We start from the raw sequence: 16,058 nt of genomic DNA on the forward strand, positions 1-16,058 counted from the left end.
ACGTATTGAACATGAGATAAATTCATGCCTCCAGTAATTACTGAGTAGTACTACGACCATGACACCAGTATTAAACCCTGTAGAACCCTTTAGAACCCTGTAGAACCCTCCAAATGTTTATTTCACAGATGTTAGTGAGTAGAAAAGTCCTTTTGAAGGTTTCTATCGTTTGATGTTTATGGATTTCACTGCAGGACGCCGTGTCAGACCGGGAGTGCTGCAACGTCATGTGCAAATGCTCAGGACATGAAGGCGTCCGCGGCTCTTGGGGCCCCCCGGGGTCAAAGGTGATTACCCTGTATACACTTTTTGAAATGTAAACATGATGTCAGGAATGTTTGAGAAGAAACGTCACAAACAATCAAAAGGCTGAGAGGGAACAGACTTCATGAAATAAACCATGACTCCGGTTCAGCAGCTGTTAAACTGGACAAATGCAACTTTAAGCCTCATTTCATGCATTTCAGTTTAACTGTGAGCTGTATACTGTTACACAGGCTGAAGCTGGGGCCGGGGCCGAGAGGGACAGCTGCATATTACTCAGATCATTTGGCGAACTAAAAGTACTAATACAGATGCAGTAAAAATACTTAATTGAACAGCTTTCTAGACTCAGTTCAGACTCACCAGATCACTCTGATGGGTCGTTAGTTAATTAAAGAAACAGCTAATAAGAAAGAACCAGCTCTGACATATAAATGTGTTTTCAGGTTTGGAGCTCTGTCAAACTGCTGGTTTTGTGAAACACTGAGTAATTACAAGTTACAGTTTGGACTTCAGACAGTTTTTGAAATGAAACCACGTGTGATTTTTGGAGGGAAACGTCTCTTTGCAGTTGTTAACAAGTCGCAGGCATCTGAAACACGACGAAGACAGAAATCCTGGGAACCACTTTTAGATGAAGAGAAGAAACGTCATAAAAAGGCGAATGTGTCCCTCTGAAGTAGAAAGTAGGTCGAGCAGTGCCTCAAACATGTACAGCGTAGTTTGTGTACTCTCTGTAGTTACTGTCCTAGGTTAAAAGTCACTTTCAATTTCTTGATCATCCTAAAATAATGAGACATTATTACCTCGGATTATTGGAACCTTTTCTTTGATTTCACAGTCAGAGGCTCCACGATCACACGGTTTGAATCAGCCAACATAGAGAACCTCAGTATCATAAAACCAACAGCAGCAGCTGAAGTCAGACGTGTGACCTCAGTTTTTACCTGTTAGAGTTTCAGTTAAACTTTGTGCTGCTGAACTTGTTTCTGTTTCACAACCAGGGTCTGCCTGGACAGAAAGGATACCCCGGCTTCCCAGGAGAGGAGGGTAGCTCTGTAAGTGCTTCTTCATTCTTCATTTTCTTTTACTCGTTCATTTGAAACTGATATATTTGCCTTTTGTCCAGCTGTATGACAGTAAAGTCAAATGTTATCCTGGGCTGCAGGAGTCAACCAACAGACTCCCAAACCAAACAACGCTGCTGTGACATTAAGCAGTTTGCAGGAAATGATCTGCAGCAATTCTGATAATCTGATTCTCGGGAAACAGGAAACAACTTTTTCAGCTTCTCCAGTGAGAGGATCAGCTTCTTCTCTCGTACATCAGTGATGTTTTGTGGGAACTTTATTCATCGTTATCACTGACATGTTAGTAAAGATCAGAACCGTACGTATGTTCAACACTAATCAGTCTAATAGATGATAGATGGCTCCAGACACTCTGCTCTTTAACTCCACACTCACCCAGAGATTTGAGATGAGTCAGTGTTTAGTCACAATGCTGATAACGGAGCTGAATCACTTTCTCGTCTCTCTTCTGCTGGACTTCATGTGCCGCTCTCTGCTCACTTCGCCTGTTTCTTGCAGGGCGACCGGGGGCTTCCTGGGCCGAGTGGACCCCAGGGTATCCAGGGTTGTCCTGGGCTCCGAGGACTAAAGGTACAATCTGACCGAGCCCTACTTATTAAATCAGTGATTGATGTGAAGTGAAGCAGCTCGATGTTGTCTAACTGTTGCTGTTTGTGTCCTCAGGGAAACCGGGGGCTCCGAGGGAACAGGGTGAGTGTCTCAGGCCTGCAGGAATGCAAACTCGTCAAGCATAGAAGAAATGTGATGTTGGACATGTGCTGAAGAATGTCTGGACAAACACTGAAGTCAAGATAGACAAAAGTAAACGTGCTGCTGCTGTGATTCTCTTCTGCAGGGTGAAGATGGAGAAGATGGACTGGACGGAGTCAACGGAGAGCAGGTACGAACTTCAGCGGGTGTGAGATGTAAGGGATGGATGCTGCTGGTTCAACTCAGTCTTGTACTGCAATGAGCAAAGAGGATTTTCAGATGCCAAAAGGCTCATTTAAAAGGCCTGAATCAAGCAGCTCTAACCTGTTTCTGACACCGTGGGACGTCTCGGATCAACTCATTTAACTTTTTTATAATGTTTGGATTCCTGCTCCGAGCTGTGGAGCCACCCCACCATGATTAGAGGGCTTAGAGGAACGTAAACAGGAAGTAATTAAGTGGTTTATTTCAGTGACTTAGTTGTGGGCGTCTTTAAAGTAGCTGAATTAGCTGTTAGCTGCTCCTGGCTGCTGTGATGCTGAGTAAAACTCTGAGCAGGGTGTGTTTTTATTTACAGCTCACATGAAAACATCAGCTGATCAGGTTGAAATGAGTAGAATCATTTGTCACCTATGAAATGTCTGAACCTGCACGAGCAGGATGACGACGACGACGATGATGATGATGATGATGATGATGATGATGATGATGATGATGATGATACTGTACGTCTCTGTTGTTCTGGTCGTGGAGGAAATGATCGGGTGTGTTCAGGAGCTGATCCAGTGGATTTTCTGGATCTCGTGCTGAGCTGTACTGCTCTTGTTTTTGTGTTGCAGGGAGTAACCGGACCACACGGAGCGCGAGGAGAGAGAGGAGACCCCGGAAGCCCAGTAAGATCCTTATCCAGAACATAAGATGTGGATTTTAAAATGTAATCATTAATCCCACGTAAATCTTTGATTTTATTGATTAGTAACACCTTTACTTTCATGCACTCATCACAGTGAAGAACATTTTCACACTGATTGTTCTCAGCAGATTCTAGAACACAGACACGTGATCAATAGTCTATAATCCATCAGTCAGACGGATCAGTGGCTCTAGTTCAGTGGAATTCCCCTGTAGCTGCCTGTCGGGTGGGGCCGCCTCATCGTAATGACCAAGTGAAGCTGGGGGGTGTTGACCTTCGACCTCTGACTGGTTGATTGACAGGTTAAACTGTCGTCCTCAGGGTATCCCAGGCATCAGAGGGGAGTCGGGCGTGAGGGGACAACGAGGACTGAGAGGAGACCCGGTGAGTCCCAGTGTTTTTTCTCCCCCCATCACAGTCTGTCAGGGAAACAAACACACAATCACTGCCCTTAAAAAAACGTCTCCACCTGGATTTCACTGAGCAGAGAGGTTCAGACCTCAGAAAACAGTTTCTACCGGACTCACCTGTGTTTCGCACTCTGGTAGCGGACCTTTACTTCGACTGTGCTTTATGTCACAGCTCTAGTATTCTGCTACTGAAACAAACAGATCAACCTGCCTCAGTCCAAACTGTCGACTTTAAATTACAATTAGATGTTTGTTTTTTTTCCAGTAAATAGAAAAAACTGTATTTTAATTTAAATTGAACCAGCGGATGCTAAAAGAAATAAAACACTGAGCTAAATATTAGAATTCGATCTCATAATGAAATTCTGCACATAGTTCTCACTTAAGTAGGACTGATGGTTTACAGAGATCTGATCCTGTTCTTGGCCTGATTTAGGATGAGCTGCAAAAAACAGGAAGTAAGACACTGGCCATTAAATCCTGCTCCCTGATCCCTAATCTAAGAGTGTCAGAGCTGGAAAATCCCTGTGACAAACAACCTCCTTCCAAACTAAATTAGACCTGAAGCAGAACAATAATTCACTGTATTTAATATCCAGAGGGAGTCTAACTGTCCTCAGCTGAACCCAGAAAGATCAAGCTGAACCAAACAGTGTGTTTTTGCTCTGCTGCTATCTGAACACAACATGTAGAATAAAAACCTGTTGGGACGGTAATCAGCCTTAAAAGGAGGCCCAGCAGAATTTGAGTGTGTTTGTTATAATATGACAGGACTGAATCTGCAGTGATTTTATACTAAAACAACAGTTTTAAGTTTTCAAGTCTTTAAATTGCTGTAAAAATAAAAATGAGCTGATCTGGAAGAAATTTAAAGAGGTCATGCCTGAGAAGACGAGTTCAGGGAAATAAAGCTCCAAGGAAAACAAAGCATATCAGCCAGTAAGAGACTGTTTGTGTTGAGCTCATGTTAGATTCTGGTCTGAACAAGTTTTCTTCCACTTTGACACAGTTTTATGGACTTTTTTCAAACAACAACAAACTGAAACAATACACACGTACGGATTCTTGTTTTCTTCAATTGTTGAAAATGAACAACGGATAATGGTCCAGTCAGCAGTAACTAAACCTGTGGCTTCTACTAATCCAATCTGACAGATATTCAGGTGTGATTTCTTCTGCAGCTCTTACCAAAGCTCTGCTTTGCTGGTTGATCCCTGTCCCTGATCCTCAGTCCAGACTCTTCCACACCAGCTCAGTGGGTTCAGATCTGGACGATACAGCAGCTACTTTCTCCTCCTCTTACACTACTAGTAAGAATGTTTGGACTCATTGCTGTTAAGTGAAGTTCTCCTCAGTCAGGATGACATGTCTCTTCAGTGTGGATTGGTTTCCAGGCTGACTGAGGACACCTTACACCGGATCCAGGTCTCCCACTCTCCCATTTCCAAATCATCCCCAGATCATCACGTTTCCACCTCCATGCTTCACTGATGGTGTTAAACGGGCATCATCATCGTCTTTTAATGAGTTTGTTCTTCGCTTGGATCCAAACACCTCAAACCTGGACTCATCAGTCCACAAGACCTGGTTCCAGTGATCTAAAGTCCCCTGTTCACCAACCTGTTGTTGTTTCTTCTTGGCGGCTTTGTCCATGAGTCCACCTGACCTGATTCTGTGATCACTGGTTTCTCTCTTGATGCAGCTGATCCAGGAGCAGTGAGGCCTCCGTTTCTCAAGGAGGACACTTGTCTTCTTGGACATGTTCAGGTCTTTAGTCTCAGCAAGTCTCTGGAGACTACAGTACACCTTTTAAAGAAACCGATGAGTTTCTAAGGAAACCTGTTTTTGTTTGTTTGTTTTTGGTTCTGCTCACTCTCCATGTGGAGGAAGAGACAAATACAAACTCTGATTATTGGTTAATTCACTCACTTAGGATGTTGTTGCACTTGGGAAGGTCCGTATGGTCACTGTAAGAACATCCACACGTAGATGGTTCCTCTGCTGATTAAACGATGCCAACGTGTTTTTTGTGTGTTTTGTTCATTCTTTTAATTTTGAGTTGTTCCAAGCGTCTTCTTCTTCTTCTTCTTCTTCTTCTTCTTCTTCTTCTTCTTCTTCTTCTTCTTCTTCTTCTGACTGATTGTTTTGGCACAGAAACAGCAGAGATCCCCAACAGGAAGTGTCAGTGAAAACAAGAATGAAACTTTGTGCACATCCTATTTTACCACTACATAAACACTGAGCGTCAAATGCTTTTAAAGACGTGTTTATACAGGATATCATCAGATCCATTAGATAAACAGAACTCCTGAACCGTCAGTCTGCATGTTGGGATCTTCCTAATACAGGAAAACAGACTAATCTGTACTGTGAAGAACCTCCAGGTCAGGCTCACACCAAAGCTCTGCAGGGTTTTAGCAAATTTACAAACTGTCTGAGGAGGAAACAACATTTCTTTCCAGGTTTGTTTAAACGTAAATCAGTGCTAATCAAACACATTCAGCTTTAGTCTTTCCATCTGCAGCCACGTCACGCTATGATAAAACGTTATTAGTAAATAGCCTCTCAGCTAATAAATCTACAATCAGCTCGCTGTGTTGTTTTTAGGCCAAACACAGCTGGACCCCGGCTGGAGGCTCCACATCACCACATTAATCTCAGTTTATCTAAGACTTGTGTTCTGTGTGATAGGGTGAGCCCGGGACGGACAACACCACGCCAGGAGCCAAAGGGGAACCCGGCAACCCAGGTTTACCGGTAAGAAACATCACAGACTGTAGATGAACTGACATCAGTAACAGAGATGAAGGAGCTGCTGAAATCGAACACTTTTAGGTGGAGGAGATTGTTTCTACGTGTGCGAGACGTGCGAGGTTTGAGAAGATGATCTTTTATCACGGTGTTTAAATCCACAGGGTTTAGCCGGACAGGCCGGGATTCCAGGTGAGGCAGGAGTCATTGGAAACCCGGTGAGAAGTTTGTTTCATCAGCACTGAATCAATAATTCTGAATTAACACATTTCTGGAATTCACATTGTTTTTCTGCTGTTCAGGGTCTAAAAGGAAGAAGAGGACCCGACGGCGAGAGGGTAAGACAGGAAATCAAACGGCGCTCGGTGCTGTTGGTGCTGCTGCGTCTAAAAACAGCTGAAATCTATGTGTGTGTGTCTGCAGGGGCTACCTGGAGCACCAGGAGACCCCGGAGAGGCAGGCAGTCCAGGTGCTGCAGGTCAACAGGTGAGTCTCCACCCCTCACAGAACCTAAAGTTTAGTGTTTAAAGGGACAGTCCAACATTTTAGAGAATCTCCTTGAGATGATGCTCTGCTCCCAAACAGGAAGCAGGAGGAACCTGAATTAAACGTCTGACTCTGTTGTTAATAGAGATTTAGAGTGAAGGACAATCACTGTCCATGTTGTCTCTGCAGGGTCCCAGAGGGGTCGGAGGTCAACCTGGACCAAAAGGAATCATCGGACTTCCTGGACCTCAGGTCAGTGCGTCACCTCAACATTTACTCTTCTTCTTTTTGTGAAGCTTCAGGTCACATTATTTCAGATTATCTAACAAACGATTTAAATTTCAATTCCTCAAGCAGAAGTCGAAATGCTGATGGAGAAGTGCTTTTATTTTATATAAGATGAAGGAACCAAACTAAACCTGACGTGTCAACATTCATACGTAGCTACTGTTCATGTCAGAAATCCAACACAAGCAAAAACATCACTGTGACGTGTTGAAGAGTTTCAGGTGTGTCAGGAAATCCCACGTAGAAAACTGAGCTGCAACAAAGACGATAACGATGTTTCTGTCAGACTTTAATATCAGCTGGACAGAATGAAAATCCCCACAAACTAAATCAAAGGCCTGTCCTGTGTTTTTCTTCTAAAACCATCAAATGTATCTGCACTAAATGAAAATGACCTAAAAAAACAGTGAATGTGAGTTTGTACAGATAAACTGTTTGTTTATCTGTTGAGAGTCGGCGACAGGAAACCTTCTTCTCAGTCTCCGGAGATTCTTAAAGTCTTAAACACTCCACAAATTGATCGTTATCCTAAAGACTGCGGGGAAGCGTTTGCTAATTTTGCGGTTGTCATATTTGACGCCTTAATCACTAAGTGTCACAAATCCTGGAGACTCTGACAGATGATTTCAATATCTGGGACTCATCTGGTTTCTGGCTCCAGCCTCACAAACGCTTCCTCTCAGTTATTGTTGTTTCCTGCAAATGGTTGAAATGTCTTCGGATTAGATTTGTAAAGTGGACAGCAGGTGGAAAGGTGACGCCTGTTATACTGTAATAAGAATACTCTGACTTTTTAATACTGATGTCTGATTGTTGCAGTTCTGACCCACCCTCCTCTAATCTATGTTTATGAGCCTTGTGTGGAGGTCGTTAAATTAATTAGTGTCAGAGATCTGGTCCAGATCCAGACCTGGTTCAGGCCAAGATGCAGAAAAAAAACATGTCACCAACAAGACGTAATAGCTGAGAGCGCCCCCTAGAGTCTGCAGTGTAATTCACAGCTCGTCTGTGGCTCGTCTGCGTTGTTGGGTCAGATTCTCATCTTCCTCTTGACGACTGAGAGAGAAGAGGTTCCCTATAGGGTTCAGGTCCGAGCGATCATTAGTAGCATCATGTTCACACCACGAGTCCTGCTGCATAATCAAATGACTCGTTCTTATGAGATTGTTGTAAATGCAGCAGATTGTCCCTGAAACAGGAGCTGATCCACAGCTGGTACTGTAGCTGCTAAACATCCTCAGGTACCACCAGCTCACGTCGCGTTTGAAATCCTCTAACCTCAGCTCTGAAGGACAGAAGGTTCCAGTTCTGCTCTGACTCTGCCGGTTGTGATTCTCCTGCAGGGTGGACCTGGATCACCTGGAAACCCGGGATCAGCCGGACGAGCTGGAGCTAGAGGACCGAAGGTGTGTACTGTACTTAGGTACCAATGTTTAGGGTATTTGTACTTTGAGTATCTTGTTCTCGTGATACTTTAGAGTTAGAATCGCTTGTTTCTAATTACAGACATGAACAAACGTTTTTCACTGTCCAGAAGTTCCTGGTTAAATATTTCCCTGTTGTTTTGCTGTGACACGGAACTGAAACCAGTTTATGTTGTTCCAGGGCCAACTGGGAGATCCAGGTAATAAGGGGGATCCAGGACCACAGGGACCCAGAGGGTTACCGGTAAGAAGCCGAACAATGAGAAACTTAGACTATCGTTTAATGTAAATCTGTCTGACTGCCTGCTCTCTGTTTCAGGGTCAGGATGGAAGAGACGGTTATGGACCCGCAGGACCCAAAGGTGTAAAGGTAAAGAAGGTTTTACTGATTTAAAAACCCAGTCGGATATTCACGAGACTCCTCTGTCTGTGGGAAAGACAGAAACACCCTGAAATGTCAAATGTCACAAGGTTTTATTATTCTAAATATTTCATTTCTTTCTCCAGGGAGATCCTGGTTTCCCTGGACATCCGGGTCTAATGGTGAGTCCAGTCCTTTTCACTGGATTCTTGTACTGTTATGTTATGTCCTTCATTAGAAAAGAGCAGAGTCACACTCAGAGTCACTGTCCATCTCCTCACATTTCTTTGTTTGTTAAAGACTATTTGTATTTGTTGGGGAATTAAAACATTTCCAAGTTGATAAATGAACCGTGTGCATTGAACTGACAAATGTTCATACAGAGAAATCAGACCTGTCCCCTGCAGAAGCTTTTTTACAAAACGGTGGTGGTTAGATGAGTAAGATACGAAGCTCAGCTCCTTCACAGACACCACTCAAGTGTTTTAGGCCCAGGAAAGGCAGTCGATGTGTAAACAGTTCAATGATGTGTTAGTAAAATGCTGAAGTTATGTTCCAAAGCCTGAGAAAGAAGGAAGCAAAGCCAAAATATGTGAAACACGAAGCTGCTGAATTTGTAAAGAGAAATGATTCCTCTTCTGTTTGTCTTCAGGGAGAGAACGGCCTGCAGGGACCCAAAGGAAACCCAGGACGTAAAGGGAACCGAGGTCGAAGGGTGAGTGACGACCAACCAGTGATTTTAGACTTTTTGAAAAAACATCACTCACTTTTGTTTCTGATCTGACTGATGCAGGGAAACTCAGGCAGGTCAGGAGAGTCGGGAGTGTCCGGAGTACCGGGACATCCAGGACACAGGGTGAGTATCATCATCATCTTCCTTTAACGATGAATCGCGACCCCACAGAAACTGTTCATACAAACTGACATAAACACATCACACGTGCACCAAAAACTCAAGTGGGGCAGAAGATCTGGCCTGAAATTCAATAAAGTGCATATGATCACTCTCTCAGGGTCCCAGAGGTCCTCCTGGAGGAAAAGGCATGAGCGTAAGTCCACTTTAAATTCACTTCAGCAGCCAGCGTTGTTGGAAATATCACATCCTGATAAATAATATGTCTCTGTTGCCTCAGGAGTGTCAGCTGATCACCTACATCAGAGACAACTGTGGTAAGAGAGTCAAATGATTGTTCCCAGTAACTCTGCTCGTTCCTTACTTCATTACCTGCAGTAAGTCTGAGTCTAATTGGTTTTCTTTTCTCCCCCACACAGCCTGTTCCACGGGTATGTACCATCTCCACTTTTCACTATGGGAACAACATAGAAAAAGCTCCATTTACAGCCTCTCCAGCCGACGTTTAGCAGTTTCATAACTAACTCCCACTGCTCTGTTGGCTGCTGTCAGTCGACAACTGTACTGGTCTGTTATACAGAAATATTCATGTTACGTAGTCAAAGCAAAAGTGTTTGAGAGCAGTGAACTACATGAAATGACACTAGTACTTTAACCCATTGGGTACCAGTTGAAGTGGTTACACGACCTGTTGTGCCGTTAACTACTGAATTGACAAACCCAGATGAGATCGGTTGGTTTCGGTCTCTGGTCTAGTCCAAGTAGTTGGACTTTTAGTTCACCTGTGGAAACCAACATGCTCGTGTAGTTTCTACTGTTCCAAACCTAGTAACAGTAAAACAACTATTTTAGTGCAGGTGCTGATTTTTTGTCCGTTTGCTTTATGTACGACCTGTGGATCCGTTGATAAACTCAACTGAAGGATTTGGCTGCAACTCACTCAGTAGAAACCGAACTGCAGTCACTTCATTCTTGTGGGGAACAGAACTGAATTTTCCATAAACATAATGAAGATATTTGATTTAGTTCAAGCCATGTTCACCGTGAGGGACACGAATTACAAAACGTTTGCAAAGTTTCCTCATCTTGAGGGAACATTTGAACATTTCATGCCATTCTGCTGATACGCGTAATTTCACACTCTGAACTGATGAGTGACCAACAGTCAGATCTTTGTTACCTGCTGATGGTGTCGATCATGGAGTTTTCCTTCAGGTGGGATGTTCATATACAGTAAGGCTGGATCTGATACTCGTCTTGAACAGACTTTGACTCTTCTCTGTTGGTTTGCAGGTCGATCAGATTGCCCAGCCTTCCCCACTGAGCTGGTGTTTGCTCTGGACATGTCTGAGGATGTGACCCCTACTGCTTTCGAGAGGCAGCGCTCTGCGCTCCTCTCCCTGCTGCAGAACATCTCCATCGCTGAGAGCAACTGTCCAACAGGCGCTCGGGTTGCCGTGGTGGGATACAGCACCTACACCAAGTACCTGATCCGCTTCCAGGACTATAAGCGCAAGAAGCAGCTGATCGAAGCTGTGCAGAACATCGCATTGGAGAGAACCTCCAACCGGCGACACCTGGGAGCCGTCATGCGCTTTGTAGCTCATAACGTTTTCAAACGAGTCCGAGCAGGAGTGTTGATGAGGAAGGTGGCGGTCTTCCTCTCTAGTGGTTCTACACAGGATGTTGAAGATGTTGTCACTGCCACCATGGAGTACCGGGCCCTTAACATTTTCCCAGCAGTCATCTCTCTGAGGAACGCTCCTGCTATTAGTCGGGCATTGGAGGTAGGTTAATTTTATCAGAGGCCTCAGGAGAATCCCATCTGCAGAGCGACAACCTGAGCGATGGAGTCAAAGCTGGATGTTGTCATTAAAGCGCCTATTTGTTACTAGATCACACCAGCGCTAGACATAGAAAGATAAACCACAGGACGTGGTCTGTTCCTAAACGAGTCAGTTTCTCCTGGGGGAGTCTCTGGACTAGGAAAGCTAAGTTGTGGTGCATCATGTCCAACATGATTTCAGTCCGATTCAGATAAAGCATTGGTGTCATAATGGTGTCTCAGCTGTAGGAGAGATTCACAATAGACCTCTACAACCTGGCAGAACAGCCAACACGTGTCATGATACCAACCTTACCCCCACCTGAACCGTCACCTCTTCCTACTTCAATTCAGTTAATTTGGCATCAAATCACAAATAACCTCTCCGTCTCCGTCAGAGCCAGTTTGCTCGTTGCTGGGAGACACGCAGAGGACAGCTGTACTTCTCTGTTGCTGGATGCTGAGTCGTCATTATGCTGGATTAGTTAGAGTTAGTACAGAGCCATGATAAAAAGGATGAACACCAACACCTCTTCTTTTGATTCAGAGGTCAAACTAACCAACCTGAGCACAGACCAGATGTCATTTGGCTGCTGTGAACATCTGGATCAAAGTGCGATGGTCCAGCTCTGTGTGATGACAGAAACCAAATGCAGCTCTTCAGGCTTAGCTGAGATTACTGTACTCACTGCAGCTAGAAATCTGTGTCGGGCTTTAATGGAGCGCAGCTGTTCATGAAAGACGAAACACATCAGACGAGTCTGCAGATTAATGGGCCCAATAAATGAGTTTGTTTTTCCTTTTTTCCTCCATCTTCTCTCCAACGCTAACGACAGCTGCTGTCTCTCCTCAGATCGACGACTCAGGAAGGGCCATCTTCACTGTGCTGGGGAGGGACATGGCTGCCGACCTGAGGAGGGTTAAGAACTGTGCAATCTGTTACGGTTAGCTCACAGTCACACTGCTCAGCATCTGTAGAGTAACACTGCTCCACCTTCATTCTCATTGTCCTGGGTCAATAAACAGTATATTACAAGTGCTGTACTAAGATCATTTAGATAAATGTACCTTCCTCCACTTTCCTTTACTTTTCAGGGGGAAATCTTGCACTTTTTACTCCACTACATATCGTCGTCATACATGATTATTGATTTAGACAAGAAGCAAAAATACTGATGTTTGCTTGAAAACGACTAATCTAATAATTCACTGAACTCAGTTTTAGAAATGATATCTTACGTTTCTACATTATGCTTTTTGTTCTTTTAGACCCGTGCAAACGTTCTGAGGAGTGCGTCTTCATCCAGACACCACAGCAGCCTCAGGAGGTCGATGTGGACCTGGTCATGGTTGCAGACAGCTCCAGAGAGATCCAGTTGGACGAGTTTGCAGGCGTGCAGCAGCTGCTGGGCTCAGTGGTGGAACAGCTGGCTGTGAGCGAGCAGCCCACCCGGGCCGGCAACCAGGCCCGGGTGGCTGTGGTCCAGCAGAGCGGTACTCACGCTCCCAAAGTGGAGTTTGGCCTGCAGACCTACCAGAACCACGACCAAATGAGGAGCCAGATCCAGAAGATGCAGCAGCAGGGCGGTGCCTCAACTCTGGGACGGACCCTGGAGTACAGCCTGGGGGAGGTTTTACTGAAAGCCAGCCAGCCCCGCAGGAAGAAGGCGCTGATGGTGGTGGTGGGCACCGAGACCGATTATACAGACCGGCTCAAGCTGCATTACGTCTCCCAGAAAGCCAAATGTGAGGGGGTGGCTCTGTTCGTGGTGACGGTCGGTGATCGCTACAACCGGACACAGGTGGAGGAGCTGGCCAGTGTGCCCGTACAGCAGCACCTGATCCACGTGGACAGACTGAAGGAAGACGAGCAGGGCTACACCCAACGCTTCTTCAGGGTTTTCCTCTCCGCCCTCAACAGTAAGTCCAGACTCCAGTTCAGCAGCTCTCTACAACTTGCATGGAGAAAAACATTTCTAACAAACACAACCACAGAGGTGGACTGAAGCAAAGTATGTTAAAGATACAGTTCTGAGTTTATATCTGACTCCCAGTTAAAGTATAAACCAATAAAACCAATCCATGTCGGGTGGCGTTGACACAAATACACTGAATGTCTGTATCTTGTGCTAATTTCAGAGGGAATCAACACGTATCCTCCTCTGTCACTGAGGCCGACCTGCGAAAAGCTGACTGATCAACAAGGAGGACAAATCTTCATAAACGGGTAACTCACTACCTGCAGAATTACTGCACGCTGCCACCATGAGGGGGATATAAAATCTGATGTGATTTACTGTAGTAGGATTCATTAAAACCCTCGAGTGTTGCTACAGGAGGACGACTGAGACGCTGCTGTCTCCTCTGAGAACCACACAGCTGAGCAGAAATACTGTAAGAGGACAGTAAAAGAGAATAACTGAAGATGAATTTGTGCTGCTGTGTGTCCAGTCAGGGGCAGGGCAAGCTGGAGGAGGTGGAGGACAGCTTCCAGGAGCAGACAGGAGGACAGACTCAGACTGGCCAGCTGGACATCGTCGACACTCTGACCAGAGGAGATGGTCAGAGATTCGTCTCCCCGCTCAGTCTCGACGGTAGCCCACACACCCGTCCAAACACACACTCACAGACAGTAACGGTCTGGAGGTTGAGTCATGGCAACTGGACTTAGCTTCTTCAGTCCGAAGATAGTATGTTAGAGGCCGCAAAACCAGTCCTGGAGCATAAATCTGCGGCCTCTAACATACTATCTTCGGACTGAAGAAGCTACTTGGATGAATAGCGAAACGTTTCAAAGGAAGTCCAGTTGCCGTGACTCAACCTCCAGATAACTTTACCTGGACGACTGAGAATGTTCACCGACAGTAACGCTGTTAATCCGAGCTGCGCAGTCATACATGACTACTTATCCACTGTTGAACCGTTTTGTAGACGCAGGACGGGAGGTGGTTCCTGAAAACACTTTCACTCGGGACACTGGGTTCATAGAGAGGCAGGTTCAGGACAAACTGTAAAATAGCTGTGACAGCACTGAACATCGTCCTTTAGCTGAATGCACGCTTCACTTTTTGTTGTTGGACATGATTTAAATCTTTACCACTGTCTCTGTGATGACTGATCTAAACCCACTGTACGCGTCACGTGATCCGGTTCTGTCTGGAATGATTAACATGTCTGCATGTTTGCTAGTATTTAACATTTCCATCTTGCACATTCTCAAGTTTAAAATTCAGTTTTTGAAATGAGCTGCTGCCCTGTTGGTTTGTAGTAAACGTGTGTGTTCTGCTTTTAGCCCGGTGTCTGCTGGAAGCTGATACTGGTCTCCTATGTGACGACTATGTCCAAGTGTGGTTCTTTGACCAACGCGTCGGTGCATGCTCTCCCTTCTGGTATGGCGGCTGTGGCGGAAACGCCAACCGCTTTAAAACGGAAAATGAATGTTTTGCGACATGTGTCTCTCATAGTAAGTCCGACTGCACACAGACCACAAACTGAACCCGTCAGCGTCTCTGAACTCATGAACCTGTTTTTCTAATTGACTCCGTTTACATCTGATTTTAAGTGTCTCGTCTTTCTATGTTTGTTGTGACTTTATACAGGGTGTAACAGTACAGCGGACGTTAAAAAGTCCAAAACAGAATGTGGAAAACTAGTTTTTAGAGACTTTAGTCAATGTTTTAATGATGCAGCATTCTGGAAAAAAAGGAACGGACCCCTCACACTAGTCGTTGTGACGTCATTCATTTCTTTCTGTGGCACCCAACCCAGTGCAGAACTCATTACATTTTATTTTCTTTCTCTTAGTTCATTTTCTGCTTTTATTAAATTAAATTAAGTGTTTTTGTGACATTTGCTTCACTAAACCTCTGAAAGCTCTGAAACAGCTCAATGAGCTTTGGCAGAGTTTACAGAAGGAGAAGCACCCAGTGAAGCTGTGTTGTTGAATACCTGTCACCTCTGTAACCTCTGGCCGTCTCCGACAGATCCACACGTCCTGCTGAAGCCACAGCTGAGCAGCTTTGCCTCCAAAGGTAAACACTGACTCATTTTAACTGCTGTGTTCAAAAGATTGTTAAAAACAAGGAAGATTTAGAAAGTGACAGAATACTATAGAACTCCGTTCTATAGTATTTTGTGCATCATCAAGAACCACTGACGTCTGCAGGGCTCCAAATGGAGCAGACATTGTTTTTAAAGGACCATGTTAGTGTGTTGGCCTGTTGTAGCTACAGTGATGTAATATGTGACGGTCCAACCACTGGGTTGTGACGGATTTCTAGTGTATGATTATATATGTACACACTTAAAATTGGCTGCAGATGGAAAATTCATCACAGTAAATCCTCATATATACTAACTACATGAGCGTGATATAACAATCCCACCTCCCTGCAGATATCCTCACCCTGACTTCATTTCAAGCCCATTTCCACCACAGGAACCTTTTTACACCAAAGTTCTAATTTTGGTTCTGGGGTCGTATTTCGGTTGCTCGGAGGTTTTCTACTTCTACCATGACCAGTACCCAAATCATGGAGGAGTGTTGACTGTTGACTATGATGGAAAATCTCACTGCAGCAAGTTTTCACATTCTCACTGATCTGAAACCAGTGGCAGCCTGGAAAAAAGGAAATTGGGTTAAAATAGACCTCTTTTCAGCAGGAAGGGGAACGTCCTCTAGTATGGTACCTGAACTTCAGAA

At 44.7% G+C, this 16,058-nt stretch overlaps 1 protein-coding gene across 3 annotated transcripts in view; it reads left to right on the plus strand.

The window, feature by feature from the left end:
• The window catches only part of LOC113169764 (collagen alpha-6(VI) chain-like), a 45,510-nt gene that overhangs the window by 27,529 nt on the left and 1,923 nt on the right, over positions 1 to 16,058 (plus strand). For 2 of the 3 annotated variants that reach the window (XM_026371447.1, XM_026371449.1), the window contains 28 exons: positions 195 to 287; positions 1,269 to 1,322; positions 1,854 to 1,925; positions 2,019 to 2,045; positions 2,191 to 2,235; positions 2,885 to 2,938; positions 3,280 to 3,342; positions 6,060 to 6,125; positions 6,284 to 6,337; positions 6,422 to 6,457; positions 6,543 to 6,605; positions 6,795 to 6,857; positions 8,237 to 8,299; positions 8,499 to 8,561; positions 8,637 to 8,687; positions 8,825 to 8,860; positions 9,331 to 9,393; positions 9,472 to 9,534; positions 9,692 to 9,727; positions 9,812 to 9,848; positions 9,951 to 9,962; positions 10,825 to 11,318; positions 12,210 to 12,300; positions 12,626 to 13,276; positions 13,496 to 13,583; positions 13,808 to 13,950; positions 14,649 to 14,819; positions 15,340 to 15,387. In XM_026371447.1, coding sequence (XP_026227232.1) covers positions 195 to 287; positions 1,269 to 1,322; positions 1,854 to 1,925; positions 2,019 to 2,045; positions 2,191 to 2,235; positions 2,885 to 2,938; positions 3,280 to 3,342; positions 6,060 to 6,125; positions 6,284 to 6,337; positions 6,422 to 6,457; positions 6,543 to 6,605; positions 6,795 to 6,857; positions 8,237 to 8,299; positions 8,499 to 8,561; positions 8,637 to 8,687; positions 8,825 to 8,860; positions 9,331 to 9,393; positions 9,472 to 9,534; positions 9,692 to 9,727; positions 9,812 to 9,848; positions 9,951 to 9,962; positions 10,825 to 11,318; positions 12,210 to 12,300; positions 12,626 to 13,276; positions 13,496 to 13,583; positions 13,808 to 13,950; positions 14,649 to 14,819; positions 15,340 to 15,387 — 2,800 coding nt within the window. The remainder of the gene's footprint in view (positions 1 to 194; positions 288 to 1,268; positions 1,323 to 1,853; positions 1,926 to 2,018; positions 2,046 to 2,190; positions 2,236 to 2,884; positions 2,939 to 3,279; positions 3,343 to 6,059; positions 6,126 to 6,283; positions 6,338 to 6,421; positions 6,458 to 6,542; positions 6,606 to 6,794; positions 6,858 to 8,236; positions 8,300 to 8,498; positions 8,562 to 8,636; positions 8,688 to 8,824; positions 8,861 to 9,330; positions 9,394 to 9,471; positions 9,535 to 9,691; positions 9,728 to 9,811; positions 9,849 to 9,950; positions 9,963 to 10,824; positions 11,319 to 12,209; positions 12,301 to 12,625; positions 13,277 to 13,495; positions 13,584 to 13,807; positions 13,951 to 14,648; positions 14,820 to 15,339; positions 15,388 to 16,058) is intronic. The other variant, XM_026371448.1, reaches the window with a different exon arrangement.

The sequence above is a fragment of the Anabas testudineus genome, chromosome 16 (assembly GCF_900324465.2).
Source record: "Anabas testudineus chromosome 16, fAnaTes1.2, whole genome shotgun sequence".
Classification (NCBI taxonomy): Eukaryota; Metazoa; Chordata; class Actinopteri; order Anabantiformes; family Anabantidae; genus Anabas; species Anabas testudineus.